This window comes from Erythrolamprus reginae, chromosome 5 (genome assembly GCF_031021105.1).
Source record: "Erythrolamprus reginae isolate rEryReg1 chromosome 5, rEryReg1.hap1, whole genome shotgun sequence".
NCBI lineage: Eukaryota > Metazoa > Chordata > Lepidosauria > Squamata > Dipsadidae > Erythrolamprus > Erythrolamprus reginae.
Genome location: NC_091954.1, coordinates 118,283,440 through 118,310,158, shown reverse-complemented (window position 1 = coordinate 118,310,158; position 26,719 = coordinate 118,283,440). Strand labels below are relative to the sequence as shown.

Below are 26,719 nucleotides of genomic sequence, written 5' to 3'. Positions count from 1 at the left end.
GGGATGGGGAGACGCCGGCGCCTTCTCCCCCCCCCCGCTTCAGCCTTACAGGGCGCCCCCCCCGCCGGTTCGGAGCTTCTCGCCTGCTCTCCGCTTCGGTCGGCCGGGCGGGTCGGGGGTCGCAGGAGGGTCCGCCCGAGGGGGGGGGGATGCTGGAGACCTCAGCTGGAGAGGGGGAGGGCGCGAGGGGAGTCTCCCTCCCTCTTGGCTACAGGAGGGTCGGGCGTGGGGGGTGGTGGTCAGGTAGGGCGGGGGGGTCGCCAAGGGGGTCGGGGGTCGGTCCCGGCTGTGGGGGGTGACTGTTGCCGGAGACCCCAGCTGTCGAAGGGCGTGTGGGGGAGTCTCACTCTCGGGCGGGGCAGCTCAGTAGAGCGAGGAGGTCGGGGCTCTGTCTCGGGGAGGCTTTGCTGGAGACCCCAGCTGAGGAGGGGGAGTCGGAGGGAGGGGGGGTCTTCCAGAAGGGCGGGGGGGTGTCCCGTGGGATTTTTTGCTGGAGATCCCAGCTGGGGCGGGGGAGACCCCAAATGGGGGGAGGTGGAGGGCGTCCAGGGGGGTCGCGGGGCGTGAGCAGGGTCGCCTCCTCCCTCCCGCAGCCTCCGAGAGAGATGGGCGGGGGGGTGTTTCTCTGCAGCCGCCGCCCTCCCTCCCCCTCCCTCCCTCCCTTCCGCAGCGTCTCCGGGGGCGCCACAGAGCCCGCCTTCCCTTCCCTTCCCCACCCCGCCCGCGCCGCCGCCGCCGCCAGCAGTGCCAGGACGGGCGGGCGGCGCCGGAGCTGCTGCGGGGCGGCCTGGCGATGCGGGGCGCTGGGCGTCCGCCTCCTCCTCCTCCTCCTGCTGCTGCCGCCGCCGCCTCGCCCAGCTGTCGCGGGAGGCCGTGCGGGCAGTGCGGGCGAGCGGCCGTGGCGCCGTCGGGCTGCTGAGCGCCGGTGCCGGGTCGGGTGCTGAGCCCCGCCGCCATGCCGGGTGCCGGGGGCGGGCGGCGGGGCCGGCGGGCGGCGGTGAGGGGCCGGCGGGCCGGTGGTCCGGCCGCGGGGCCCCGGTGAAGCGCCGCCCGCCCCGTCGGCCATGGCGGCGGCCATCGCCAGCTCGCTGATCCGGCAGAAGCGGCAGGCGCGCGAGTCCAACAGCGAGCGGGTCTCCGCCTCCAAGCGCCGCTCCAGCCCCGCCAAGGACGGACGCTCCCTCTGCCAGCGCCACGTGCTCGGCCTCTTCGGCAAGGTGCGCTTCTGCAGCGGACGCAAGAGGCACGTCCGCAGGAGGCCAGGTGGGTGGCGGCGGCGGCGGCGGCGCGGGTCTCCCCCTCCCGGGATCTCCTCGTGGCGCTCAGTCCCCGCGGGGAAGGCAGGAGGGGCCGCGCTCCCACGGAAGCCTTTGGGCAGATTGGATGGATGGGTGGATTTGATTGTCTATACCTGTAACTCTCTCTCTCTAACTACCTACTTCTCTACCCATCTCTCTCTCTCTCTAGCTCTCTATCATCTATTCTCTCCCCCCCTCTCTCTGTATGTGTCTGTCTGTCTGTCTGTCTACCTACCTATCTCTCCCCCTCTCTCTTTATCTTTCATTAGGCGTCTCTCTCTCTCATTCCCTCTCAGGCCTGTCTGTTAGTGTCTCTATCTATCTATCTATCTATCTATCTATCTATCTATCTATCTATCTATCTATCTATCTATCTATCTATCTATCTATCTGCCATCTATCCATCCATCCATCTATCTCTGTCTGTCTCTCTCTCTATCTTTCCCTTAGGCATCTCTCTCTCATTCCCTCTCTCTCAGGCCTGTCTGTTAGTCTCTCTCTCTCTCTCTGTATCTATCTATCTTTATCTCTCTCTCTCTATGTATCTATGTATGTATGTATCTATCTATGTATCTATCTATATATCTTTATCTCTATATATGTATCTATCCATGTATCTATCTATGTTTCTATGTATCTATGTATCTATCTATCTATCTATCTATCTATCTATCTATCTATCTATCTATCTATCCATCCATCCATCCATCCATCCATCCATCCATCCATCCATCCATCCACCTACCCCTCTCTCTCTCTCTCTTTCCCTTAGGCATCTCTCTCTCATTCCCCCTCTCTCAGGCCTGTTAGTCTCTCTCTCTCTCTCTCTTTATCTCTCTCTCTCTCTCTCTCTCTAATATAGAATGTCTCTTATTTTATGCACACTGATAGCATCTGCACCAGACAAATTCCTTGTGAGTCCAATCACACTTGGCCCATAAAGAATTCTATCTATCTTCTATCTATTCTATCTGTTTATTTGACTTCCACACTGCCCAAACCCATAGGACTCAGGGCGGCTTACGACAATAATACAGTAAAAAGTCAAATATTAATCAGGGAAACCCCATCAAATTAACCGCTCAATTAGAATCCCCTAGGCAGAGTTGGGCCTGACCTGCAACCCCCCCCTCCTTGTTCCCTGGACTTTTTCTGTATTGGAAGCCCAGGGGTTGGTCCTTAATCTGGGGGTGGGTGGGCGCCTTTGGTGGGCAAAGCTCCTCTCCCTGAATTGCTGAGTCAGGGTCCCAGCATTTATTCATTCATTCAGTCACTGTATGTAAACCTGCCTGGGATAAACACTGATCCATCCTGAGATAAAAGACAGGAACTCGTGGAAGGGCAGACGAGATGGACCAGCAGGGCCTTTTCTGCCGTCAATCTTCTAGGTTTCTATGTTTCTATTATTAGAGTCTTCGGAGAAGGGCGGCATACAAATCTAATGAATTGAATTGAATTTAGGATGTATTAATTTGATTTCTATGCTCCTCATGGCCGTTTTCTCCTGGTTGAACTTGTAGAAAAGCCCCCCCCCTCTGCCCCTGGGGCTCCATTGGGGGGCTTCTATTGGGGGTGGGTTGCTGCTTCCAGCTTCAGATCTGGCTGGATTGGTGGGCCACAGTTTTGCTCGGAAGTAAACACTGCATCAAGTTGTTGCTGTTGAAGTGGACAGTGGCCATTCAGGTGGGGCAAGAAAAAGGGATGGTGGCCCCCATTGAAGGTCCGGCTAAGCCACTGATCCAATGAGGGACCCAGTGAAGCTCTGGTCAGCAGAGGTAGAATCCTAATACCAACCTTTGGATATTGAAATGTCCAAGTGCCGCCTCTATGTGGGTTGAGGCAGGCAGGGTTCCCTGGGGTCCCCTTTGTTGGGGGTGAAGGGAAAGGGAGGGCCTTGCCTTCTCTGCTCAAGATCCCCCTGGACAATTGGGGGGCCACTGTGGGGCACAGAATGCTGGACTCGATGGGCTCTGACCCCATTCAGCAGGGCTCCTCATAGGTTCTTAGGTTCTAACCTCCACTAGTTTTAAACCTGATTTTTTTTTTTTTTGGTGGTTTAGCCCGTTAACTCATTCCCTTGAATTGGTGGTGGTGGTGGGGGTACTTTGATGGCTGTGATTTGGGGGGAGAGAGGCAAACAAGGGGTGTCCTGGGGCAGCTGTGACCTCCTGACCCAAAAGATAGCCATTTGGGCATTGGATTTTTATTATGTACTGTTTTTTATTATTGTTGTGAGCCACCCCGAGTTTGCGGAGAGGGGCGGCATATAAATCCAATAAATCTAATCTAATCTAATTTGCACAAGGACCCACAACTCTGGTTCCCGCCAGATCTCAACATCTCTGCCTGTAAAATGGGGAGATATTTGAAGGCTCCTTGGTGCCCCCTGATCTTCCTTCTTTCTTTGCAAACGTTTATTTATGAAGTCTATTTATTTATCCATTGTGCTTCTGTGCCGTCCAACTCAGCCAAAGGACTCCGGATGGCTGGATTTCATTCTCCAAAGTAGCTACCTCCTCCGTGCTGCTCCTCCACCCTCGGCGGCTAATATCCTCCTTTCTTAGCCATAGTTTTCCCCTCTCGCGCCTGCTTGGAGATCCTGGTTTGATGATGGGTCCCTTCCCAACCCAAGTGGTGTTTCCAACTAGATCCCTGGGAATCCCTCTTCCTGGGCTGACCTCCCCCCCCCCATTACAAGATGGAGAGACCTGGCCTTTTTTGTATTGACGATGATGATGATGATGATGAGAGTTGGAAGGTGCAGGAAAACATTTAGAACTAGCCATAGAGCACAGATCACTTTAGGGAAGCAAACTGACTTGTCCCTGGACTGCACCTTTTGCTTAGGGTGTTAACACCTTTGTCCTGGCTGAACCATGGGGGCTTGGTACGAAAGAGTCTGGATGGTTGCACAGTTTAGTCTGGGTTTTTATTGCTTAATATTTGACTTTATATAGAAACATAGAAGATTGACGGCAGAAAAAGGCCTCCTGGTCTATCTTGTCTGTCCTTATATTATTCCTGTAGTTTATCCTAGGATGGATTGACCAACCATGTGTGCTGGAAGTTTGTTCCAAGCATCTACGACTCTTTCAGTCAAATCATATTTTCTCACGTTGCTTCTGATCTTTCCCCCAACTCACCTCAGATTGTGTCCCCTTGTTCTTGTGTTCGCTTTCCTATTAAAAACACTTCCCTCCTGGACCTTATTTAACCCTTGAACATATTTAAATGTTTCGATCCTGTCCCCCCTTTCCCTTCTGTCCTCCAGACTAGACAGATGGAGTTCATGGAGTCTTTCCTGATCAGTTTTATGCTTAAGTCCTTCCACCATTTTTGTAGCCCGTCTTTGGACCCGTTCAATTTGATCCAAATCTTTTTGTAGGTGAGATCTCCAGAAATGGACCCAGTATTATTCCCAGTGGGGTCTCACGTCATTTCCTGGCTGCATTGCTGACCAGCCAAGAATCTCGGCTGAGTTATTTATTTTGGATGCTCTTATTGCTTATCCCAAAACATTTAAGGGTGATGATCTGTTTTGTGAATTGCAAACTGCCCACACTCATTGACTGAGATGGGCAACTTATAGAAATTGATTTAAACAAATCAAACCTGGTTAAGGTGATTGTGTGAATATGAGGGCTCTGAGAATGGTCTTTGCACGGAATTGGGGCCTGGGGCTTAAGAAGGTGCCCCTGTTGGGGAGGGCTGGTTGTGGTGATGATGAGGGAAGAGAGAGGAAGGCAGGGGGGGGCTGCCTTGATGCTCTCAGAACTTGGTGGTTTAATTTAATTAAATGTAATTTAAATTATCCAAGTTCTATGCCGCCCGGTCCCCATTTGGTTTCCTTACAGATATTCATTACTAAATTAGAAAGGAGGGGGGTGGAGAGGAGGAGGAGGAGGATGAAAAGGACTAGGGGGTCCTTACTACTCTCTCAGCTTGGTTGCTTTCTTGCAAACGTCTTTTGACCCAACCAGCTAACATCATCAGTGTTAGGAGGGAGTTGAGTTTTGTGGAAAAGAAAAGGAGGGAGGAGATTGCATGGCCCTGGATGCTCTGCACCTGGGTCGTCTCCTGGCAGACGTCTCACTACCAAACTAGGCAACGTCATCAGTGTTAGTAGGGAGCGGCCTGAGATCAAAGCCCTCTCTCCCTGCTCTCTGGCACTGGTGATGTTGCCTAGTTTGTTAATGAAACTGCTAAGTTCGGAGATCACCAAGCACCCTCCCGACTCGGCCCAGGTCTCCTTTTTGGTGACTGTCTTGTAGGAGTGGAGACTATTGTTGTTGTTGTTTTTCTAAATAATTATTTTATTGATTACAACACAAAAAACAAAACAAAGAAGCTCCTAAAGAGGGAACGATAATTTTAAAAATTACAGACTGCAGAGAAATGGATAGGTTGACAAGGAGGTTGAAAGGCCAGCAGGACCCTGAGGATTATGAAGCATGGGACAAACTTTATAACTGGTTAGAAGAGAGAAACGGTGGAGGAAACCAAGCTACAGAGGTATTGTAAAGTTGTTAACAATCGCAATAAGAGCCGTTTTTCCAAATGCCATCACTCTGCTAAACAAATAATCCCCTCAAAAAATCTGTCAAACTATTTACTAAGTCTGCACTACTATTACTATTAGTTTTTCCCAACCATTTCTATCCCCCAGTCTCTCTCCTCCCACTTAGGACTGTAGGACTGTTGTTTGTATCCTAAGCTTTTTATTAATATCGATTGTTTCCTCGTTGCTTATTTGACCCCCATGACAATCATCAAGTGTTGTAGCTCCTGATTCTTGACAAATGTCTCTTTTCTTTTATGTCCACTAAGAGCATCTGCACCCAAGACCAACCCCTGGTGTGTCCCATCACACTCGGCCAATGAAGAATGCTGTTCTATTCTTGGGTGCATAGTCTAAGGCAGTGTTTCCCAACCTCGGCCACTTGGAGATATCTGGACTTCAACTCCCAGAATTCCCCAGCCAGCGTTCGCTGGGTTGAAGTCCAGAGATCTTCAAGTGGCCGAGGTTGGAAAAACGTTAGTTACAAGAATAACAGCAGCTCCAGAATGTGGTCCAGGGTGTGGTGTGAATGGAGGCGGAAGGCGCATTGCTGTAGAAATGTGTGTGTGTGTTCGCAGGGCTGTTGGCACACCAGCGCTCCTCCCCTGCATCTCACACCCCGTCCCCTCCCTGCTGGAGCCATCGGGAGAGGCCCCTCCTGCGGCTGCTTTGCCAGCTCTGGGGATTGGTTGCCGGTGGGGGCCCTCTGCTCTCCGCTCCCCCAGCCCCAAGGCTTCAGCAGGGTCTCCCAGGAGGCCACGATGGTTTCTTCCGCCTCGGGCGCAGCCTCTGGTGAAAGAACCAAGAGAAAGGGGCCAGAGGGTGCTGGGGCAGCCTGGTGGCCTTCGAGCTTGGGCCACTGACTCAGGAACACGGGTGACATTCCCCAGTTGGGTCGTGAAATGCCTGTAAGAAAACCATCCAGCTCATAGAGCAGCTCCTCCTCCTGCTCCTTCTCCTACTTTTCTTCCTCTCCTCCTCCTCTTCCTCCTTGTCTTTCTCCTCCTCTTCTCTTTCTCTTCCTCTTCCTCTTCTCCTCCTCCTCTTCCTCCTCCTTCTCCTCTACTTCCTCCTTCTATTTCTCCTCCTTGTCTTCCCTCTCTTCCTCCTGCTCTCCTCCTTTCCATTTTCCTCCTCTTCTTCCTTCTCCTTATCCTGCTCTCCTCCTTTTTCTCCTCCTCCTCCCCCCCTCTCCCTTCTTGTCCTGATGTTATTCTCTAGTTGGGACATCTGAAAAAAAACCCCAAGGCTCCCTCCCCTTCAGCCCCGAGCTACACGTGTCTGTTCTGCTCTTCTCAGCCCTCTGCATTGACACCCTCCCACCTGGGGAGGCAGCTGCCAGCTGGCCGGGGTCCCTGGGGCTCTGGGTGGCTGTTTTGCCCAGCCTGGCTGGCACGTTGCTTGGCAGCCGCTCCCGGCAGTAGGCGCCTCCTGCCTCCGTCGGTGTAGAGGGGCCAAGGAAACCCTCCTTTTCCCTGGAAGGGAGCCTGGGCACCGGGTGTTCCCACCGTGGGGGGCAGACACGTCCCTACGATGCAGTCGAGGCTGGGCGGCCGTCTGTCTGTCTGTCTGGGACACTGGAAGCTGGACGCCTGCCCCGAGACACCCCCCCCATCCTCCCAATTCGGAGAGGCAGGTGCTGTGAAATTCCCCCATCCCGTTGGAATCCTGTGTCCAGTTCTGGAGACCTCACCTACAAAAAGAGACGGATCAAATTGAAGGGGTCCAAAGACGGGCTACAAGAATGGTGGAGGGTCTTCAGCATCAAACGTATCAGGAAAGACTTCATGGACTCCATCTGTAGAGTCTGGAGGACAGAAGGGAATGAGGGGACATGATCGAAACATTTAAAGATGCTAAAGGGTTAAATAAGGCTCAGGAGGGAAGTGTTTTTCATAGGAAAGTGAACCCAAGAACAAGGGGGCACCATCTGAGGTTAGTGGGGGAAAGATCAGAAGCAACGTGAGAAAATATTATTTGACTGAAAGAGTAGTAGATGCTTGGAACAAACTTCCAGCAAACGTGGTGGATAAATCCACAGTAACTGAATTTAAACATGCCTGGGATAAACGTAGATCCATCCTAAGATAAAATACAGGAAATAGTATAAGGGCAGACTAGATGGACCAGGAGGTCTTTTTCTGCCCTCAGTCTTCTAGGTTTCTATGCTCTGCACCGTCCTCCTCTTCGTTCCTGCAACCCTTCTTCATATGTTTTCACCTCCTGGTTGCTCTTCTCTGCACTTTTTCTAGCGTTTCCATATCTTTTTTACATTGTGGCGACCAAAACTGAATGCCATATTCCAAGTGTAGCCTTATCAGGGCCCTCTAAAGTGGATTGTTGGGGGCAAAAGGGCTGATTCTGTCAACCACTTAGAGAGGGCTGGAACAGCACTGTGGAGCCGTATATGAGTCTAAGTGCTATTGCTTTATAAAAAAGAAAGAGAGAGAGAGAAAGAAAGAGAAAGAGGCAGAAGGAGAGACAGAGAGACAAAGAAGGAGAGGAAGGAAGGAAGGAAGGAAGGAAGGAAGGAAGGAAGGAAGGAAGGAAGGAAGGAAGGAAGGAAGATAGCCTTGGTGGTGCAGAGGTTAGAGTGCAGCAGTGCAGGCTCCTTCAGCTAACTGCTAGCTGTAGTTCAGGGGTTCACATCTCACCACCGGCTCAAGGTCGACTCAGCCTTCTGTCATTCCGAGGGGGGTGGTGTCAAATGAGGACCCAGATTGTGGGGGCAAGAGGCTGATTCTGTAAATTGCCTAGAGAGGGCTGAAAAAGCACTAGGGAGTGGGATATAAGTCTAAAGGCCATTGCTATTGGTTGTGGTTGTCAAAGGTTATAAAATCGTCTATTTTTCTCTGGTGCCATTCTGCCCACCCACCCAGCCCTGCCTAGGAGGGAATCGTGGGTGGGAACGGAGCCGGCACTTCTGGGGGCAGCGGGCATAGGTTGAACCCTCAAGGGGGGCCCTCCCCATTTCTGGAGACAGCAAAAGCTTTGCACGCCCCCAACATTTCCCAATGGCTTTGGGGCTGGCAGGGTCTCTGGGTCCCAGCAGGGATCTGCTCCATCCTGTCCTTGCCCCGTGGCCCATAATCCTGTGCGGGAGGTGGCCTTGAATGGCACCACAGCTCCCTTATCGCTAGGAACAGTTGCTTTCGATTCAGCAGTTCAGAAAAAGCTCGTTGCACTTAATGCAATTTAATATACAGGTTGCAGGAGGTTGGAGGAGATTAGAATTTCTCAACCTTGGCAACTTTTCAGACGGGGGTGGGGGTGGGGGTGGGGGGGTTCAAAGCAAAGTGCTGGCTGAGGAATTCTGGGAATTGAAAGTCCATGGATCTTAAAGTTACTTTAAAAAAAGTCAGGTTCTACATTTAGGCAAGAAAAACAAAATGCACAGGTGCGGTATAGGTGGCACCTTGCTCAACAGGTGTAACTGTGAGAGGGACCTTGGAGTCCCCGTGGACAACCGTTTAAATAGGAGCGAGCCATGGGCAGCAGCTGCCAAAAGAGCCAACACGGTTCTAGGCTGCGTCAACAGAGGGAGAGGATCAAGATCACGTGAAGGGTTAATGCCACTTTATCAGGCCTTGGTAAGAAGGCCACACTTGGAATACGGCAAGTTCTCTAATTTATTATTATTATTATTATTATTATTATTATTATTATTATTATTATCATCATCATCATCATCATCATCATCATCATCATCATCATCATCCAGTTTTGGTCACCACAATGCGCCTCCCTCCCAACCGGCCAGCAGCTCCCCGGTGTCCGTCTTCCTCTGCCGCCACCAGTGCCCGGCTCCTCCTCCTCTTCTCAGCAGATGACAGCTGGGTGACGGCACTTCACGGTGTTCGGCACAAATGCCGAACCTACGGACTTTAAAAAAAAGTTGGGGTTTGGGTTCGGCCGGCCGAACACTGCAAAGCTCGGTACGGACCCTAACTGTGCAAGTTCGGTTCGCCCAACGCTATTTATCTACCATTTCATAGTGCCCAGTGTAAGCGGTTTACAGAGTCATCATATTGCCCGCCATTTATTTGCCTTTGTTTTATTTAGAAATTTTATATTGCCGCCTACTAGCACATAGCATCTCAAGGCAACTTAACAAGGATATAAAAACACCACACAAGAGAAATAAAGACAATAAAGAAAAATAATAAAAATGACTCCCTAATCCCACACTGGTGACAACCCACATTCATGCTAGCCAGTAATGATGGTTACTGGTTGACCATGATGGAAAGGAAGTCGCTGGACTAAGAGGGGCTGGGCCTGATCCTGCAGGCTGCTGTGCTGTGCTGTGTGACCCAAACACAATTTCCTCTCTCAAAATGCCTCTGAAGGCTCCCGGCCAAGGGAAGGCCGTTCGGGAGGGTCTCCTGCTAACCAGACCTGAGTTTTGCCACGCAAATCCTCTTCGTTTTCCTCTTAATGTTTAAAGAAAAAAACAAAAAATTCCTTTTTCCCAAGAAAGTTTAAGATTTGGTGCATGGATGTCTGAGACACAAGAGAGGCGAGTACCATATTTTTCGGAGTATAAAACGCACCTTAGGTCTTAGGGAGGAAAATAGGGAAAAGAATCTACTCACCAGGTATTCGTCTGGCCAGTGTCCTTAGCCAGCACATTCTTTTATCCCCTGGTGAGGGCTTAAAAAAAACTTTATTCAGAGAGAGTAACAATGAAAGAGCTTGCAAGCCAGTAAGAGCTGGGAACATCATGAGCACCTGGAAAGAAACATTGGGAGCAATGGAAAAAACCCTGCAAAGACTTAGGGCTTGGAAGACATTCTTCTTTGCACAGAGTTAACAAAGCTTGCAACTGGGTAAGAGCTGGGAACATTCTTAGCACCTGGTTAGGGCTGGAGAGAAACATTTGGAGCAAGTTAGACCAATGGGGGGGGGGGAATCAAAGACAGGGCTTGGAAAACATTCTTCGCAGAGAGTAACAAAGACAGAGCTTGCAAGATAAGACCTGGGAAGAGTGTTAGCAGCCAGTTAGGGCTGGAAAAAAAGCTACATTCAGAGTATAAACTGCACCCAACTTATCAGCCTCTTTTAGGGAGGGAAAAGGCTTGTCTTATACATCAGAAAATATGGCAGCTTGTCTCCGGCAGCAGCCTCGTCTGTCTCCGAATGTTGCACTCGGTGCAGCTGATAGCTCAGCTCTTTCTGAAAAGTTTCTGGCTGGTCCAAGTTTTGGGTTGACCGTTCGTGCCATTTCTGCCTGGATGGAGACCAAGGGAAGCGTTCAAGAAATAGACATTTGGGCAGCCCCCCAGCCAGAAGATGGAGAAGGAAGGTTTCTGCTGGATCTCGGTTTTTAAAGAGGGGTCTTGCGTCGGCCTCTCTGGCCACGGCAGGAGAGATGTAGTTTTGGGGGCCTTTGTGGTTTTTTTTGTGGGGGGGGTGGCACTGTTCTTGGACCCCTCGGATCCTTGGCTCCTGGCTTTCTTATCATCCCTATGGAATTCAGTGGGAAGCTGAGGGGCTTAAAACCACAGCCCACCCCCCTGCCCTTCCTCTCCCTTTGCCAATATGCCTCCTGGAGACCCAGGCCGCCTTTATAAACATGTCAGGGGGCTACAACTCGGGGCTCTGCTTGGAAGCCTGCCCCCCTGCCCAGAAAACGTGGAAAGGTAAGCGGCAGGGTGGGGGCCCCGTCTCTGCTTTGTGCTGGATCAGCTGGGGCATTTTTTTCCTTCTTTGCTTTTTTTTTTTTTAAAGTGTAGGTTGCTTATGGGGCAGCTAATGAGGTTGCGTTTTGCTTATGCAACAGTGTGTGTGTGTGTGGTATAGAAGGATTGTCTTATTTGTTTGCATCAACGTATTTTTCTGAATTTTCTAAAACTTATTATTTAGGGAAATACCCGGGGGCTTTGTAAGGGGATGCAGGGAAGGCCTTGGGAGACGGAGGAGAGAAAGAGAAAGAGGCCGAGAGGAGGGAGAGATAAGGGGGGGGGGGGGCTAACCCAGGGCTGCGTGGTGGGTGGGGCAAGAGGCTCAGGAAGGACCCTCCCTCCTTTCATCAGCTGTAAAAAGGAACAGGGACAAAAACAACTGATGGAATCAGCAGAGATGGCTAAAATGTTGTCTGTCTGTCTGTCTCTATCTTTCTATCTGTATCTATCTGTATCTGTCTGTCTGTCTGTCTATCTCTTTCTTTTTCTCTCTCTCCTCTCTCTCTCTATCTGTACCTACCTACGTACCTACCTACCTGTCTGTCTGTCATCTCTATCTGTCTATCTTTCTATCTGTATCTGTCTGTCTGTCTGTGTATCTGTTTATCTCTCTCTCTCTCCCCTCTCTCTCTCTCTGTATCTAACTACCTACCTACCTGTCTGTCTGTCATCTCTATCTGTCTATATTTCTATTGGTATCTATCTGTCTGTCTGTCTCTTTCTCTCTCTCTCTCTCCTCTCTCTATCTGTATCTGTCTGTCTGTCTGTCTGTCTGTCTGTCTGTCTGTCTGTCTGTCTGTCTATCTATCTATCTATCTAGTATAGGATAGTAGTTTATATAAACATAAGGTAGAAAGTAATGATGAAAGAATACAATAGGGCAGTAAAATGACTGTTTTGATCAGAGAAAATAATACAAATTACTTTTATTTCTACTTGGAAACCACTTCTGAACTTTATACTTGAAGCGGGAAAATTGAAACTTTGATTTTGGGTTTTACCAATTAGACAGATTTGTTATTGTAGAAATTGGCCGGTTTATATTATTATGGACACATCAAAGGTTGTGGTTTTGATGTTAATGCCTTATTCTATTGCCCCAAAGGAAGATGGAAGTAATTTCCTTTTTTCTGTTGATTTCCCTCACTTTTCTCTTCCCTTATCAGTTCCTTAACTTCCCTTCCATTTACTTTTGTGTTTTTTTGCACGGTATATTATAAGATATTAAAAATTGTTTAAAAATAACATAAAAAGTGGCAGATTTGCAAGACTCTGTTAATGTATCTTTAAGGAACAGTGAAATAACAGGAGGCACAGCCCTCATTTGCATAATGGGTGGGGCCAGAGACTTAGAAGGGACCCTCCCTAATTCCCCACCCTGCAAAAGAGACAATGGAGGTGGCTGTAGAGAACAGTCAGATAAGCAAGCGCCTAGTCCTCAGCTGCACAAGGGGCGAAGAAAAGAGGCTCAGATTTCTCAGGCTGTAAAACAGAGAATTGTTGGGAGAATTGTCATTTCAGTCCTACGAGATTCTTGCCATGAATAAACCAGATAGGAAGCAATTGTGAATCAATCGGATAAGAAGCAATTGTGATTCCCTCCTGCTTTATTCTGGGTGGCCCACAAGCTTCGATCCAAATACAGTCATCCCTCGCTACTTCACGGCTCATCTTTTGCAGATTCGCTATTTCGCAGGTTTTCAAAGGGGGCTTAAATCCATTAAAAATTCATAAAATTCTTCTACAGTACTCTGTTAAAGAAACTGGTAGGACATCACATGTAGTTCCAGCTGAGAAACATTATAGAATGACTGTTTCATGCAAAGGGTGGGTTTTAAAAGTCCAAATACTCATTAAATACATTAAAAAATATCTTTCCTCTACTTCACGGAAATTCATTTTTCACGGGTGGTCTTGGAACGCCTCCCCCGTGAAAAACGAGGGATCACTATAATGTATAATTGTGAGGAAAAATGATGGAATTAGGATTAGGAATAGAATTTTACAAACTATCTGTTGTTCAAAAAATTTGAATATTTATTGCCAATATTTAACACTGCAAGATTAATTTAGAAGGGGATTATAATTTATCTGTCACGATAGACCGCAGTTGTGTTTGAGTGTTGTTTTTGTGATGTTAGTTGTATTGTTTATAAAGTTTGTGTTTTATTTTCTTTTTCCATGTTGTTTTTAAATGTAAATAAATCTCATAAAAGTTTGGATCCTTCTCTGCCATGAATCCCAGTTCCTGGGCGGTGTCTTCTCTTAGCCTCACCATTTTTCTGTTAACAGAGCAGTTTGCTTGTTTGTTTGTTTATATGCTGCCCATCTCTCTGTTGCTGTGGCTCTGGGCTAGCCACCAAGGGAAGGGCCTTGCCTGACTGCCTGCAACATTCCTGGTGGCACAGATGGGTCTTTAGGCCCACCCACAGGGACCCCAAAGGGATGGAGGTCTCTGCCCCTATGAGACAAACTCAAAGCGGACCCGACTGCAGGAAATACGACTTTAGTAACTGAGTAGGTGATGCATGGAACTCACTCCCAGACTCCGTAGTATCATCCCCAGAGCCCCAAAACTTGACCCTTAGACTGTCCACTGTTGACCTCTCCCGATTCCTAAGAGGTCAGCAAGGGCCGTGCATAAGTGCACCAGTGTTCCTTCCGTCCCCTGTCCTCATGTTTCTCTCTTATCATGTATATAAACATTGTTATATCTTTGTATGCCACCAATACGGACTTGACAAAACAAATGAATAAAAATAAAAAAAATAGAAGAACTCCACTCGCCACAGAATAACCTATTTACAACTAGACTTACAATCCTGGGTTTAGAAAGCTTAGAACTATGTTGCCTTAAACACGATCTAAGCATAGCCCATAAAATCATCCGCTACAACCTCCTTCCTCTCAACGACTACTTCAGCTTCAACCACCACAACCCACGAGCACATGACAGATACAAACTCAAAGTAAACTGTTCTAAACTCGACTGCAGGAAATACGACTTTAGCAACCGAGTAGTTGATGCCTGGAACTCACTCCCAGACTCTGTAGTATCGTCACCTGACCCCCAAAACTTTACCCTTAGATTATCCACTGTTGACCTCTCCTGATTCCTCAGAGGTCAGTAAGGGGCGTGCATAAGTGCACCAGCGTGCCTTCCGTCCGCTGTCCTAAGGTTTCTGTTTTACTAATATCATGCATATAAATACACTGATCCCTCGTTTTTCACACAGGATGCATTCCAAGACCACCTGTGAAAAATGAATTTCTGTGAAGTAGAGGAAATTTTTTTAATGTATTTAATGAGTATTTGGATTTTTAAACCCCGCCCCTTGCATTAAACAGTCATTCTATAATGTTCCTCAACTGGAACTACGTGTGGTATCCTACCAGTACTGTAGAAGAATTTTATGAATTTTAATGGATTTAACATTTTCAATGGATTTAATGGATTGAAGCCCCCTTTGAAAACCCATGAAGTAGTGAATCCACGAAAGAGGAACCAGGAAGTAGCGAGGGGTGACTGTATTGTCACATCTTTGAATACCACCAATATGTACTTGACAAAACAGAAAAACCAAATAAATCCTGGCGATGGTGGGAAATGGGCAGAACTCAATGGAAATTTACTGGGCTAATGAAATGGGGGTGTCGGTGGGGGTGGGAGTGAATGGGAGAGATGATAAAGAGCCGGCAGCATCAACTCCTAAGTGAAGCTGCCTCGGATGTGCAAATCTTTTGCCAAGCAAACATCAAGCAAACATCGAAGCCAAGGAGCCAAGCAACTTGATTTTAATTTCTCAAATGGAACTAATCAGATTACAGGGTTATAAAACCTGTCGCTTGACATTTGGAGATCCCCCCTCCCATCTTGGCTCCTACAGGCTCTTGGTAGCTTCCCTCTCCGAGAGCATCACCCGCCACTTCTCTTCTCTTAGCAATTTTGGGGGAATTTAGCATTTAGGCTCACAGGCTGCCCCCCTAAAGCTTTACGGGAGGTGTTTCACTGGATGGTGAAATGATCTCAAGGATAGAATGAAGATCGCGTGAAGTGTTAATGCCACTTTATCAGGCCTTGGTATAAGGCCACACCTGGAATGTTGCATCCAGGGTTGGTCTCCACGATGCAAAAAGGATGTGGAGACTCTAGAAAGAGTGCAGAGAAGAGCCACAAAGAGGATCAGGGGACTGGAGGCTAAAACATACAAAGAACAGTTGCAGGAATTGGGTATGTTTAGTTTTATGAAAACAAGGACCAGGGGAGACGTGATAGCAGCCTTCCAGTATCTCAGGGGTGGCCCCAAAGAAGAGGGAGTCAAACTATTCTCCAAAGCACCTTAAGGCAGGACAAAAAGCAATGGGTGGAAACTAAGTCCTTGGAGAGGGGCGGCATACAAATCCAATTAAAATATAAAAATACATACATATATAATCAGGGAGAGAAGCAACTTAGAACTAAGGAAAAATTTCCTGACAAAACAATCAGTGGAATAGCTTCCTCCAGAAGTTGTGAATGCTCCAACACTGGAGATTTTTAAGGAGATGTTGGATAACTGTCTGTTTCCTGCCTAGGCAGGGGGCTGGACTAGAAGACCTCCAAGGTCCCTTCCAACTCTCTTGTTGTTGTTGTTGTTGTTGTTATTATTAATAATAATTAACTGGAGAGGAACTTGACCTTCCTCAAAAGCTTGACATCAAAACCCTGTTTGAAATTAGTTGCAGTTGGAGGTGTTTAATTCTTTTTAATAACACAGACGAGAACCGTTCAGGAGGGGGCAGTTATGGGGAGCCCAGCAGGTGAGAAAGTGGACATTGATCCTTCTCCCGTGCTGCCACCTTCGTCACGCGGTGGAGTTTCTGCTCGTCTGGGGAGAGATTCTCCTGCTGAAGCCGGTTAGAAATGTCCCTCCCGTCACCGCTTCTATCTTTGGAGGCCTAATTGTCATCTGAAGGGTCCTTGTGGCATCCTTGACCATGGCCCAGGCCCACTGTTGGTCTTCTGCCTCTTAATAACCTGCTCTGGCCCTGGGGGTGGGCATCCAGATGTGCACACAGCAGCCTTGGGTAGCTTTGAGGTGCTCCTTGTGAAGAAGAAAAGGGTGGGGAACTCTGGGCTTAACCTCCCAACCTGGAAGCAGACCAACTCCACGAATGAGCTGGAAGGGACCCTCGAGATCTTCTAGTCCAGCCCACTGTGATTTCCAGATGCATTGAGACGTTGAGCTCAGAATTGTCAGGTGACTGGAAGACGTTGTGTTGAGAAAGGTTGTACTATGTCAGGGGTGGAGAACAGTGGCCTCTTTGTCCCTGGTAGAATTTAACTCCCAGAATTCCTGAGCTAGCATGAGGCCTGAAGGTCAAGTCACTCCACCAAAGAGGAGCTGGGAATTCTCTGTAGAGTAAGGGCAGGTTTCCATTGCTAAACAAGGCTGTGGTTAATAAAGTAGAGGGCAGTGGAGTGGAGTGGAATTGGAATTAGAATTAGACTAGACTAGACTACGTCTTCTTTATGGCACCCTCTTTGTGGTGGCCCCTCCAATGTTGGAAGACTGCTCTCCTGCCCCCCCCCCCGGTCCTTCTAGACTAGCTGCTGCAACCGTTCTTTGTATGTTTTAGCCTCCAGGCTCTTAATCATCTCCCTTGCTCTTCTCTGCACTTCTTCCAAAATCCTTTTTTTTGTAATGTAGTGACCAAAGCTGGTTGTGGCCTTACTGAGGCTTTGAGAAGCTGAATCAATACTTCATTTGATTTGGATTCTCCGCCTCTTTTGATAGTGGAGGATAGTATCCGCTTTTTTGGCTGTCACCGGACAAGGCTGGGTCAGATTTAAGGGATCGATCCATCTCTTAGGTCCTGTTTTGGAGCCAGGTTTGGCCTCATCTGCGCTTGGACTTTTGAGTTTTCCTGCCCAGGTGTAAAACCTTGTATTTTCTCCACATTAAATTTCATGTGGTTGGACAAGTCTGCTAGGGGCTTTTTAGATCCTGAGCTTATCTTCTGGGGTGTTGGCTATTATTATTATTATTATTATTATTATTATTATTATTATTATTATTATTATTATTATTTAGATTTGTATGCCGCTCCTCTCTGGAGACTCGAAGCGGCTCACAACAAAAACAACAATGTGACAAATCCAATATATTAAAAGACATCTAAAAACCCCTTATTTAAACCATGCAACACAATCATACCATACATAAACAATATAAACGTAGGGGTATTTTAATTTCCCCATGCCTGATGACATAGGTGGGTCTTCAATAGCTTACGAAAGGCAAGGAGGGTGGGGGCAGTGCTGATCTCTGAGGGGAGTGTGTTCCAGACGGCCGGGGCTGCCACAGAGAAGGCTCTTCCCCTGGGGCCCGCCAGACAACATTGTTTAGTCGACAGGACCCAGAGAAGGCCATCTCTGTGGGACCTTATCGATCACTGGGATTCGTGCGGTAGAAGATGGTTCCCAAGGTATTCTGGTCCGATGCCATGAAGGACTTTATAGGTCATGACCAACACTTTGAATTGTGACCGGAAATTGATCGGCAACCAGTGCAGGCCGTGGAGTGTTGATGAGACATGGGCATATCTGAGAAAGCCCATGATTGCTCTCGCAGCCACATTCTGCATGATCTGAAGTTTCCGAACACTTTTCAAAGGTAGCCCCATGTAGAGAGCATTGCAGTAGTCGAGCCTCGAGGTGATGAGGGCATGAGGGACTGTGAGCAGTGAGTCCCGGCCCAGATAGGGCCGCAACTGGTGCACCAGGTGAACCTGGGCAAACGCCCCCCTTGCCACAGCTGAAAGATGTTTCTCTAATGTGAGCTATGGATCAAGGAGGACGCCCAAGTTGTGGACCCTCTCTGAGGGGGCAATAACTCCCCCCCCCAGGGTAATGGATGGACAGATGGAGTTGTCCTTGGGAGGCAAAACCCACAGCCACTCCGTCTTGTCAGGGTTGAGTCTGAGCCTGTTGGCACCCTGCCAGCTTAGCGTCATCTGCAAATTTGATAAGTTTGTCTTCTATCCCCTCATCTAAGTCATTGATGAAGATATTGATGAGTCCTGGGCATAAAACAGAGCCTTGTAGTATCCTACTGCTTAGTTCCCCCCATGTAGATGCATTTATTTATTAGAGTTGAAAGGGACCCTGCAGGTCATCTAGTCCAACCCTCTGCTCAAGCAGGAAACCCTACACCTCCCCAGCCAGATGGCAGTCCAATCTCCTCTTGAAAATGTCGAGAGTTCACAACCTCCAGTGGCAGGCTGTCCCACTGGTTGATCCCTCTGACCATCAGGAAGTGCCTCCTTATCTCCAGGTTGAATCTCTCCTTGGTCAGCTTCCATCCGTTGCTCCTCGTCTGGCCCTCTGGTGCCCTGGAAAACAGTGTGACCCCCTCCTCTCTGAGGCAGACCCTCAAGTATTGGAAGACTGCTGTCATGTCCCCCCCAGTACTCTCACGTAGGACCGTTAAGGACTACGCGTTGACTACGGTTGGTCAGCCAGTTACAAATCCACCTGGAGGCGATGCTGCCTGACCCACATTTTTCTTGCTTGCAGATTTCCCTAGTTTGCGGATGGAGCCTCCGTGGTGCCTCCTTTGTCGCTTGCTTTCCACTAATAATTGCAGTGTAGCAACAGCTGCAGAGCTGAGCCGAGCTTTGGCCAATGGGACACCGAGTGAGATACGTCCCGTCCTTGTCCCTGGCGCCCGTCCCCGCGGCAGGCTCCTTCCAGGCCGGCCGAGCTCTGCTTTGCACAGCTGTTATTGACCGCAGAGGCCTCCGCAAGGCCTGGGAATGTGCAGCAGCCTCTGCCCGTGGCCGTTTGTATAAATGGATCCTGCAATTGGAATAGAATAGAGCTCAGTAGAATATAGAATAGAATGGAATTCTTTACTGGCCCAGGGTGATGGCACACACAAGGGATTTGGTGCAGGTGCTCTCCGTGGGCATAAAAGAAAAAGAGACATTTGTTTAGAATAGAATAGAATAGAAAAGAAAATATGGAATGGAGAACAGAACAGAACAGAATTCTTTCTTGGCCAAGTGTGATTGGACACACAAGGGATTTGTCTTTGGTGCAGATGCTCTCAGTGGACATAAAAGTAATACATAAAAAGTAATTACATAAAAGTGATATAGTGCACATAAAATTAATACGGCACAGGGCCCTTGGTGAACCCAGGAAGCGCTAATGAGACCCAATGACTGAGAGCAGAATGAAATTTAGGGTCCTGTGGAGTGGAATCTTGTGCAGATCTACTGGATCAGGATGGAGTTGCGTTATTGGCCTCCTTGGTGCACCATGGCGGTTTTTCTAGCAGATGTTTCATGGCTAGATTAGGTGACATTTTTGGAATGAATGAACCCCTGAGGTCTGCATAGCCCCCACCCTAAGGGGGTTTCCAAAAAGTCTTGAAACTTGGCCGGGAGGCCTGGGGGGCCGTGAGAATTGACATCTCTCAATCCAGCCGAGACACAAATTGATTTGGGATGTTTGATGTATGAATGTAGTGGTTATATTGTAGGGTTTTTTAATTATTTTAAAATGTTTTTTATCATTATGAAATGTTTTTATTTTATTATTTTACTGAAAGAGTGGTAGATGCTTGGAACAAACTTCCAGCAGACGTGGTTGGCAAATCCACAGGAACTGAATTTAAACATGCCTGGGATAAACATCTATCCATCCTGAGATAAAATACAGGAAATAGTATAAGGGCAGACCAGATGGACCAGGAAGTCTTTTTCTGCAGTCAGTCGTCTATGTTTCTATGTTTCTTATTATTATGAAATGTTTTAATCTGAATATATTATTCAGGATGAGACAGATTCATGGATGCCAAGTGTATCCATGGTGGTTATTGAAACGGATGTCCAAATGCCGCCTCTATGTTGGTGGAGGCAGGCAGGGTTCCCTGGGGTCCTATTTCCTGGGGGTCCAGGGAAAGGGAGGGTCTTGACTTCTCCTTCTGCTCCAGATCCCCGTGGACAATTGGGGGGGGCACTGTGGGACCCAGAATGGGGGACCCGATGGGCTTTGGCCTGATTCTGCAGGGCTCTTCTTAGGTTCTTAGATTCTTATATTGTTTTATAATTTTTGTGGTAAGCCGCCCTGAGTCCTTAGGGAGTGGGGGGCATGTAAATTCAATTAAATAAATTAAATAAAGATCTTCAGTGGTGGGGGGAGGAAAAGGAGGAGGGGAAAGGGTCATGGAGAAAGACCAGGAGAAAGGGTGGTGTTGCAGGAGAAGGAGGAGGGGGTCCTTGCAGACCTTTCATCACCCAGCTAGCTAACATCATCAGTGCTAGAAGTGGATGAGATTTGAAGGGAGGGGGAGGAGGAGGAAGAAGGAGGAAGAGGGTGACTGTGGGGTCTAGATGACTAGGTGACTAGGTGGGTCTAGGTGGCTATTGGTGGTGATTGAGACGGATGTCCAAGTGTCTATGCCTCTATGTGGGTGGAGGCAGGCAGGGCTCCCTGGGTCCCATTGGTTGGGGGTCGAGGGAAAGGGAGGGTCTTGCCTTCTCTTTCTGCTCCAGATCCCCATGGACCATTGGGCGGGGGGGCTCTGGGGGACACAGAATGCTGGACTCGGTGGGCTTTGGCCTGATTCAGCAGGGCTCTTCTTAGGTTCTTAGGTTCTGATGGGGTCCTTGGTGCTGAATTTGCCAGTCTTTGTGCAGATGTCCCATGACCTACCTAGGTAACATTGTCAGGGGAGGGGGGAGAGGTGTGTGGTTGGGGGGGGGAGGGAAGAGGAAGACTGCGCGGTTCTTGATGCTCCCTGACCTTGGTGGTTTCCTTGGAGACATTTCCTCACCCAGCTAAGGAACCTCTTCGGGGCACATCTGCTAGAAACCCCCCAAGAACTCAAAGATGCCCCAAGGACCCCTTGACTTCTCCTCTGTCTATGCTCCTTTATGGACCAGGCCCTCCTCACCCCATGTCTTGATTATCTTCTTCTTCCTCCTCCTCCTCCTCCCTTCAAATCCCATCCCCTTCTAGCACTGATGATGTTAGCTAGATGGGTGATGAAATGCCTGCAAGGAGAAGCACTGGGGACCCCCCCTCCTCCTCCTCGGTCCCCTCACATAACACCAACACTCCAGTCACCAGTCAAGGTCTTCGTTATTACCATATTTTTCGGAGTTTGGGGGGATTTGGGGGTTGGGGGAAGAAACCACCGAGTCAGGTAGAGCCTTCCGGGCGTTGATCGCTCTAGTGCTGAAGTCGTATTTTCTACAATCTAGTTTGGAGCGGGTTACGTTAAATTTGAATCTATTACGTGCTTGTGTGTTGTTGCAGTTGAAGGTGAAGTAGTCACTAACAGGAAGGACATTTTGGTGTACGATTCTATGAACTACTGTTTGCAATTAATTTGTGGAAATCCTAATAAAAGGATACGTTTACCCTAAGGGAGCATGATGGATAGAGACTAAGAGGGCAAGCTGGCCCCATGAGACAAAAGTTTGGACAGAAGCTCAACAATAAGCAATGAATTCAAAGGTCTACCTGACAATGCCGGAAAGTACGGGAAAGGCCGTAGGAGGAAGAGGCAACCGAGGTAGAAACCGTCAGTCATGTGTAATGAGGGGAAGTCCAAAGAACAGACTAGGAAAAGGAGCATAAACACATGGCACTTTGTATCTGTTATTGTTGGCTTGGTTATAGATTTGCTTTGCATTTTGTTCCAAGTCCTCAGAGACGGGCGGCATACAAGTCTAATAAATAATAATAATAATAATAATAATAATAATAATAATAATAATATTGCCAAGCCTAATTGTTATGTACATAGTACTGACACCCACCCAAGGCCCTGCCTCCTCAATTTGACCCTTTGTCTACCCGTGGTGCAGCCCTTGCTGGGATTGGGTAAGTGGCCACGTGGCTCTTTTCACAGAGGTGTCCCTGCTGTGAGTGGCCTCTGCCATGGGGGGGGGGGGTCCCAGCCGGATGACATGGGGGCCAGGCTGACCTTTGGCCCTTTGGGGATTCAGCCCTGGGCAGGGTCTCTCCCTGGTGGCCTGAGTGTGGGAAGGGGGGGCACATGCCTCCCTGACTAGCCGAGTCCGTGGCCTGACCCGTGGCTCTCCCCCCTCCCCCACCTCTTCCCCCTCTGCAGAACCCCAGCTGAAAGGGATCGTGACCCGGTTATTCAGTCAGCAGGACTTCTTCCTCCAGATGCAGCCAGATGGGACCATTGACGGCACGAAGGACGAAAACAGCGACTACAGTGAGTCCCTCCCCCCAATTCACCCAAATGAGGCTGGAATGAGGCTGGGGGGCTTCTGTTTATTTTTTTCCTTTTAAACAAGTGAGGGGCTAATTGGGATTGAACAAGGGAGGAGGTAAACGGAATGGACTTAAACAAGGACCTGTGCAGTGGGGGCTCTGTTTGAGGCCCAGGACTCTTCCACATCTTCATCAATGACTTGGACGAGGGGCTACAAGGCCTGGAACGCCCGACCTGACTCTGTGGTTTCTTCCCCCAACCCCAAAACCCTTAACCTTGGACTGTCCACAGTTGACCTCTCCCCCTTTTCTAAGAGGTCTCTAAGGGACGTGCATAAAAGCAACAGCGTCCCTACCGTCCCTGGCCTATTGTCTTCTTCTTTTGTTATCTAATGCACTGTTTCCCGAGGTGAGAGTCTGTACTTTATACCCACTTGGATGACCGAGGCGTCTCATCTTATCTGCCAATAGCAACGAACAGGTCAAATTGTGTCCTTGTACAGAAAAAGGAGAAGTTAGGAAATTCAAATCACGTGAACAGGAAAATGTAGGTCCAATTGTACAGCGATAACTGTGTCTGACACCGTCTGGTGCTCTCCCTCTTGTGACACTGTTCTTTGCGCGTTCCAGTGAGCATGGGGGTCTCCAAAGGCTAGTGAGGTGTGAAAAGGGGAGTGGGGCTGCTCCCTCCCTCTCCTTCCCCCTCCTCATTCCCATCTTCCTTCCTTCCTTCCTAATCTAAACTAGACTAGAGTAGATTAGAATAGAATAGAATAGGGACTAGACTAGACTAGAATAGAATAAAATAGAATATAGAATAGAATAGAATAGAATAGAATATAGACTGGACTATATTAGGTTAGACTAGACTAGAAAGGAATAGAATAGAATAGAATGTAGACTAGACTAGACTAGACTAGAATAGAATAGAATAGAATATAGACTAGAATAGAATAGAATAGAATAGAATTCTTTATTGGCCAAGTGTGATTGGACACACAAGGAGTTTGTTGTTGGTGCAGATGCTCTCAGTGGACATAAAAGAAAAGAGAGGTTCGTGAAGAATCGGACTATGTGGCTTTTAATGATCTGCGAGGAGAATTTATGGCCCCTGCATTGTTCTTTTTCGCCCACCCCAAATCCATTCCAAATCCCCAAAGTTGGATTGGCACGATCAATAATATCAAAGAAATAACTAAAAAAATATGAACAGAGCCAGGGAATCCAATAGGGATAATGCTGCCAGTTTTAGAAATGTTTTTATTTTAAAGATACTTGAAGACAAAAAGAAGGCAAAAAGAAGGAAGGGGATTGAAAGAGAACAAGTTGAAAGATTTGCAAAGTATCAAAGAGCAGAATGAATTTACAAAGGCCAAGTCACATTTGACTGGTAAAGATTTCAAAATAATCATGCAACAGTCTTAGCCCTTTAAAAACTATTATTTCAGTGGGAGGAGATGCAATGTTATTTATTTAATTTTGTCCCAATACACAATAATGCCCAATGAAGGTAGTAGAGGGGACCCCTTCAAGAGAAAACAAAATTAGAGAAGGGATAGGAGAGAGAGTATAGGGTAAGATCAATCAAAGTGAGAATAGAAGACAGATAAAGGGAGAGAAGAGAAGATATATGGGATATAGGAGAGACATTGGGACAGGGGTCGGAAGGCACTCTAGTACACTTATGCACGCCCTTTACTGACCTCTAAGGTAGTGTTTCCCAACCTTGGCCACTTGAAGATATCTGGACTTCAACTCCCAGAATTCCCCAGCTAGCAAATGCTGCCTGGGGAATTCTGGGAGTTGAAGTCCAGATATCTTCAAGTGGCCAAGGCTGGGAAACACTGCTCTAAGGAATCTGGAGAGATCAACCGTGGACAGTCTAAGCGCATGTCATGGAGAGTGTGAAATCTTGAAGAAATGCTATAATTTAAATCTTGAGCTTAGTCTTGGGGGTCCATGGCCACAAAAGGCATTGAAAGGAGGCAACCTGTGGTGAAGAAAAGGTTGTGACAAAAAGGGCCAATAATATATGAGAATGTATCATTCACCCAAAGCTCTTCCTCCTTAATGCTGTAGCCAGCCAGACAAAGTCTAATGGGATAAAATCTTTTCTGGAATGAAACCCAAAACCTTGGATGTGCCAGATGGCTCTGTGCATAATTTAGAATCCATAAATAATCCCCAAATTCGGTTATAGTTAATACAGTTTTCCACACTTCCAAGATATTACGGAATTGAACTCTCCCAGAATTGAGAGAAATCATGCGGCTGAAGGATTCTGGGAGTTGGGTCTGCTCCTTTTATTTATTTATTTATTTGTTTACTTATTAGAGTTGGGAGGGACCTTGGAGGTCATCTAGTCCAGCCCCACTCCCAATCAGCATTTGGGAGAAATGCTGCACCATTTCTGAGAGATGGTCGTCCAATCTCCCCTTGAAAGTCCCAAGTGTTGGAGCTCCCACGACCTCCACAGGCAACTTCTGTTCCACCGATTGACCGCTCTCACCGCCAGAAGGTTCCTCCTCATATCCAGGTTGAATCTCTCCTTGGTCAGCTTCCATCTGTTGTTCCTTCTCCGGCCTTCTGGTGCTTTGGAAAACATTCTGACCCCTTCCTTCCTGTGGCAACCCCTCAAGTATTGGGACAGGGCTATCCTGTCTCCCCTGGTCCTTCTCTTTGCTAGACTGACCATGCCCAGTGCCTGCAACCGCTCTTCGTATGTTTTAGTTTCCAGTCCCCTGATCATCCTGGTTGCTCCCTTCTGCACTTTCTCTAGAGCTTCAATGTCTCTTTTGTAGGGTGGTGACCAAAACTGGATGCAGAACTCCAGGTATGGTCTAACTGGGGGTTGGACTAGAGGACCTGCAAGGTCCCTTCCAACTCTAACAATAAAATAATAATAAAAAACCCTAAGACTTTATAGAGTGGCATTACTACCTACGTAATCCTACATTGTATCCCTCTGTTAATGCAATTTAGGATTGCATTCGCTATTTATCTATCTATCTATCTATCTATCTATCTATCTATCTATCTATCTATCTATCTATCTATCTATCTATCTATCTATCTATCTATCTATCTATCTATCTATCTATCTATCTATCTATCTATTGGATTTGTATGCCGCCCCTCTCTGGAGATTCGGGGCGGCTAACAGCAATAATAAGACAGCATACAATAATAATCCAATACAAAAATGATTAAAAACCCATTAATATAAAAACCAAACATATATACAGACATACCATGCATAAAATTGTAAAGGCCTGGGGGGAAAGAGGATCTCAGTTCCCCCATGCCTGGCGGCAGAGGTGGGTTTTAAGAAGCTTATGAAAGGCGAGAAGGGTGGGGGCTATTCTAATCTCTGGGGGGGAGTTGGTTCCAGAGGGCTGGGGCCGCCACAGAGAAGGCTCTTCCCCTGGGTCCTGGCAAGCGGCATTGTTTAGTTGACGGGACCTGGAGAAGACCCACTGGTCGCTGGGATTCGTGCAGCAGAAGGCGGTCCCGGAGATAGTCTGGTCCGGTGCCATGAAGGGCTTTATAGGTCATAAAGGGCTTTTAGGCCACTGCTGCACATTGCTGGCTCGTATTTAGTTGGTTGTCCACCAAGACTCCAAGATTCCCCTTGCTGTTGAGTGTGATTTATTTTTTCTTTTTTAATAAATATGTTTATTAAATTTTTCTTCCAATTTTTAAAGCAGTACATAATTTATTTACAGGTGAATCAGCATCTTGTATATGTGATTTCACCCCGTTTGCATCTGTCTTTTTGATGCTTCTTCCCAAGGTGTAGGACAGTGATGGCAAACCTTTTTTTCATCGGGTGCTGAAAGAGCATGTGTGCGCACTATTGCACATGCGCAAGTGCTCACACCTACTTCAATGCCTGGGGAGGCCGAAAACAGCTTCCCCCACCCCTGGTGGCCTTCTGGAG

At 47.9% G+C, this 26,719-nt stretch overlaps 1 protein-coding gene across 1 annotated transcript in view; it reads left to right on the top strand.

The window, feature by feature from the left end:
• The first annotated feature begins 1,064 nt into the window (after positions 1-1,064).
• FGF12 (fibroblast growth factor 12) overlaps positions 1,065-26,719 on the top strand; it is a 78,693-nt gene continuing 53,038 nt past the window's right edge. Inside the window, 2 exon segments of the mRNA XM_070754189.1 lie at positions 1,065-1,263; positions 22,670-22,780. Coding sequence (XP_070610290.1) covers positions 1,065-1,263; positions 22,670-22,780 — 310 coding nt within the window.